The sequence below is a fragment of the Perca fluviatilis genome, unplaced genomic scaffold, assembly GCF_010015445.1.
Source record: "Perca fluviatilis unplaced genomic scaffold, GENO_Pfluv_1.0 PFLUV_unplaced_scaf_1, whole genome shotgun sequence".
Classification (NCBI taxonomy): Eukaryota; Metazoa; Chordata; class Actinopteri; order Perciformes; family Percidae; genus Perca; species Perca fluviatilis.
Window position 1 is genome coordinate 1,111,383 of NW_024375502.1, and position 5,000 is coordinate 1,116,382.

General features: G+C 41.5%; 1 protein-coding gene across 1 annotated transcript in view; it reads left to right on the top strand.

Annotated features, from left to right (window-relative positions):
- Positions 1–1,906: 1,906 nt before the first annotated feature.
- The window catches only part of LOC120554987 (ribonuclease inhibitor-like), a gene marked incomplete at its 5' end in the record, with an annotated part of 6,550 nt that continues 3,456 nt past the window's right edge, over positions 1,907–5,000 (top strand). Inside the window, 2 exons of the mRNA XM_039793830.1 lie at positions 1,907–2,064; positions 2,637–2,810. Of these exons, the coding sequence (XP_039649764.1) occupies positions 1,907–2,064; positions 2,637–2,810 (332 nt within the window). The remainder of the gene's footprint in view (positions 2,065–2,636; positions 2,811–5,000) is intronic.

Below are 5,000 nucleotides of genomic sequence, written 5' to 3' on the forward strand. Positions count from 1 at the left end.
TAAGGTTATATTGCTTCTTCATTGTTCTATTCATTCAGAAGTCCAGCAGGAGTTTGTGTTAATCTCAAATCTAAACTAAACAAGAAGTTCCAGTGTGTTTGAGGGCTCATAAAGCAGGAAACCCAACCCTTCTGAATCAGATGTTCACAGAGATCTACATCACAAAGGGAGGGACTCCAGAGGTCAATGCTGAACATGAGATCAGACAGGATTGAAACAGCATCCAGGAAACCAGACAGACCAGAAACAACAATCAGACGAGAAGACATCTTTAAAACCCTACCTTGAAAGAGAGAGATGAACCAATCAGAACAGTGCTGACAAAGGAGGGCTGGCATCGGAAACAGTCTTAACACAGAAGTTCACTTGGACTGGGCTGAAGACAAAGCCAACCAGGACATCCAGTTCACATTTCCATTCACCTTCAGGAGAGCTGAATGTGCTGAACGAGAGAAAGTACAGCTTTGGTGGAACTTGTTGATTACTTCTTTAGTGAAACCAAAGAAGCAGGAATCTGCAGGTTTGAAGAGTTCCGGTTGTGTTCATCTTTGATGGTCTGGATGAGTGTCGACTTCCTCTGGACTTCCTCAACACTGAGATCCTGACTGATGTTACAAAGTCCACCTCAGTGGATGTGCTGCTGACAAACCTCATCAGGGGGAATCTGCTTCCCTCTGCTCGCCTCTGGATAACCACACGACCTGCAGCAGCCAATCAGATCCCTCCTGGGTGTGCTGACATGGTGACAGAGGTCAGAGGGTTCACTGACCCTCAGAAGGAGGAGTACTTCAGGAAGAGATTCAGAGATGAGGACCAGGCCAACAGAATCATCTCCCACATCAAGAAATCACGAAGCCTCTACATCTGTGCCGACATCCCAGTCTTCTGCTGGATCACTGCTACAGTTCTGGAGGATGTGTTGAAGACCAGAGAGGGAGGAGAGCTGCCCAAGACCCTGACTGAGATGTACATCCACTTCCTGGTGGTTCAGTCCAAAGTGAAGAAGATCAAGTATGATGGAGGAGCTGAGACAGATCCACACTGGAGTCCAGAGAGCAGGAACATGATCGAGTCTCTGGGAAAACTGGCTTTTGAGCAGCTGCAGAAAGGCAACCTGATCTTCTATGAATCAGACCTGACAGAGTGTGGCATCGATATCAGAGCAGCCTCAGTGTACTCAGGAGTGTTCACACAGATCTTTAAAGAGGAGAGAGGACTGTACCAGGACAAGGTGTTCAGCTTCATCCATCTGAGTGTTCAGGAGTTTCTGGCTGCTCTTCATGTCCATCTGACCTTCACCAACTCTGGAGTCAACCTGCTGTCAGAAGAACAAACAACATCAACACAGTTCTACCAGAGTGCTGTGGACGAGGCCTTACAGAGTCAGAATGGACACCTGGACTTGTTCCTCCGCTTCCTCCTGGGTCTTTCACTACAGACCAGTCAGAATCTCCTACGAGGTCTGCTGACACAGACAGGAAGTAGCTCAGAGACGAATCAGGAAACAGTTGAGTACATCAAGAAGAAGATCAGTGAGAATCTGTCTGCAGAGAGAAGCATCAATCTGTTCCACTGTCTGAATGAACTGAATGATCGTTCTCTAGTGGAGGAGATCCAACGGTACCTGAGTTCAGGAAGTCTCTCCACAGATAAACTGTCTCCTGCTCAGTGGTCAGCTCTGGTCTTCATCTTACTGTCATCAGAGAAAGATCTGGACGTGTTTGACCTGAAGAAATACTCTGCTTCAGAGGAGGCTCTTCTGAGGCTGCTGCCAGTGGTCAAAGCCTCCAACAAAGCTCTGTAAGTGGGATTTATTCATCAATAAATACTCTGATATCTTTCAACAGGAGTTAAATATAATAACTTTTTTACTTCCTGTTGTCTCTCCAGACTGAGTGGCTGTAACCTGTCAGAGAGAAGCTGTGAAGCTCTGTCCTCAGTTCTCAGCTCCCAGTCCTCTAGTCTGAGAGAGCTGGACCTGAGTAGCAACAATCTGCAGGATTCAGGAGTGAAGCTGATCTCTGATGGACTGAAGAGTCCACACTGCACACTGGAAATGCTCAGGTTATTCAACCTTTTATTAAAAAAAGATTGCTACCTAAGCTCTTTTGTTTCTTAATGTATAAATTATTAAATGGACTGTCTGAATATCCTTTTTAGGTTGAGTGGCTGTAATCTGTCAGAGAGAAGCTGTGAAGCTCTGTCCTCAGTTCTCAGCTCCCGGTCCTCTAGTCTGAGAGAGCTGGACCTGAGTAACAACGAGCTGCAGGATTCAGGAGTGAAGCAGATCTCTGATGGACTGAAGAGTCCACACTGCACACTGGAGACTCTCAGGTCAGGATTCATTAACCCATTCAACTGATGACCATTTAAACTCTGATTACTTTAGATGACAAAACAGCTAACATGTAGCTTTGTGTTGATATGATAAAGTTGGGCAGTAGTTATTAATTATGTATTTATTCATTTCTAGACTCTGAGTTACTTTCCATGAGGATTGTTTACTTTTGTTGTTGAATAATTAAATACCACAGATGATTTTAAAGATGTATTCTTAATCTGGACCAAAATGTACCTGGACAGCAAGCTCCCCGTGTTGACCGAGGGTTCCTGTGTGTTGTTCTGTGTGTTTGCAGTATGTCAGGCTGTCTGATCTCAGAGGAAGGCTGTTCTTCTCTGGTCTCAGCTCTGAGCTCCAACCCCTCACATCTCAGAGAGCTGGACCTGAACTACAATCATCCAGGAGACTCAGGAGTGAAGCTACTGTCAGAGGGACTGAAGGATCCTCTCTGGAGACTGGACACTCTCAGGTACAAACACTGATGAACAAAAAGGAGATATTTGTGTAGGAAGTATTAAAGATGAACATCTCTAAAATAACTAAAATGATAACTCCCTTTTGTTAATAATTGATGTAGTTTGGACACATCTCTGTATGTTAAAGGCAGTGTCCGTGGTTTTAAGAAACATCCTGTTTTTCCTTCTTTCCCGGGATCAAGTCAGGTTCAACTCGACAGAAGGTTCCAGGACAGGTTTAGCCCCCGCTTAGCACAAAGCATCGGCTTTCTACGCTGTGAGAAGAGTGTGTGGATGAAGCATTCATCTACTCTTTCAGCAGACTAGTTAGCTAGAGGTTTACAATGTCAGCTGCCGGTGCTGCATGGCTCATGTGATCGATCAGAGACGTACACTGACGTCTGGTCCAATTATTGTATAAAGTTCCTCTAAGTTCAAAATGTCCCTCAAAATGCTTTTTCCTAGTTCCTGCAGTGCAAACACAATATATGTGCGTGTGAGAGTGATGTAATGTTGATGTTTCTCTATAGAGAAAGGTCCACTGTTGCACCAAATGCTTGCTCTTGGGGGATTGTTGGGTCTCTGTAAATGATAGTGTGGCAGTGGTGGCAGCAGCCGTAATCCTGTACGCACATCTTTTTCTATGAGACACTCATCTAATGATAACAATGTGTAAATGCACATAGTCTGTTCTGCTCTCTGCTATGTTCAGTTATAGTTTCCTCGTTATTTCTACGTTATTTCACCCACAAGCCATCCACTATTAATCAGAATATTCATTGTTATGACTAGATCTGTAGATCAGAGGTGGGCCGTCAGGGCCAGCAAGGCCTTCTCTGCTGGCAAAGAGATTGTCAGAATCAGAAAATTATATTTTATAATTAAAGGCATATATATTCATTTCTAAAATAAGTATATATATTTATCAATTTCATATGTAATTTATACATTGTATAGGCTCCAAATTCGTTTGGATTTTTAGATGTAAAGTTAATGAAAGAAAGTTGGATGTATTTTTCTTCTCATGATGAGCAGCTGTTGGTAAGTTTAATGGATTTTTCTGCATTTCAGTGAAATGATTTTATAGCTATTACTGCTTCTTAGGTGTTAAAGATTAGAGCAGTGTCAGTGGCTGATTGCTTTGTGCTCACCGTATGTGTAATATTATCGGTTGTTGTGGGTTTGTTTTGGTTTCTTTGGTAATTCCATTCATTTTGACTATATGTGATGCAGCATCCTGTCATACTGTGTGAAAGTGATGCTTCAGTCAGCGTGTGTTCATGTCTCTGCAGTAGTGTATTAGGTGTCTCTAGGTGTTAAATCACGTTATTCCACACGGTAATGTCCTAGTGTCATGGTGAGGTTATTCAAAGGTGATTTAATTGCTGTAGGATAGTACTTGTCAAGTTATGTATGGTTCACACTTCAGCTCTTTGCCCAAACTTGAAAAAGACCTCTTCAAGGACTGAAGGACACAAGGGACAACTCAGATTTCTTCTGACTTCTCTTTTATTTAATTCCAGTTTAGTTTGTTTTAGATGGATTTTAATTTGTAGGTACAAGCAGCAGAGGAATTATTAATAGCAGTAGAAGATTGTAGTAGCAGTAGTAGTAGAAGATTGTAGTTAGTAGTAGTAGTAGTAGTAGTAGTAGTAGAAGATTGTAGCTAGCAGTAGTAGTAGTAGAAGATTGTAGTTAGTTAGTAGTAGTAGTAGTAGTAGTTGTAGAAGATTGTAGCTATCAGTAGTAGTAGTAGCAGTAGAAGATTGTAGTAGCAGTAGTAGTAGTTGTAGAAGATTGTAGTTAGTAGTAGTAGTAGTAGTAGTAGTAGTAGTAGAAGATTGTAGTTAGCTAGTAGTAGTATTAGTAGAAGATTGTAGTTACATAGTAGTAGTCGTAGTAGTAGTAGGAATACTAGTAGAAGATTGTAGCTAGCAGTAGTAGTAGAAGATTGTAGCTAGCAGTAGTAGTAAGTTAGGTTGATAACTAGGTTAAGTTAGGTAAAATATTATTTACTTTAAGGACATTTTCAAGATTAAATATCATTTCATTGTAGTCATTGTAACCACATCATAAATAGCAATTAGATTTAACTAAGTCTAAGGATAAACTTCTCCCAGCAAAATCAAATAAACACAGATAGACTCAAGTTTCACCAACAATATGGTATTAATATATTAACTGAAAACTATACATTTCAAATA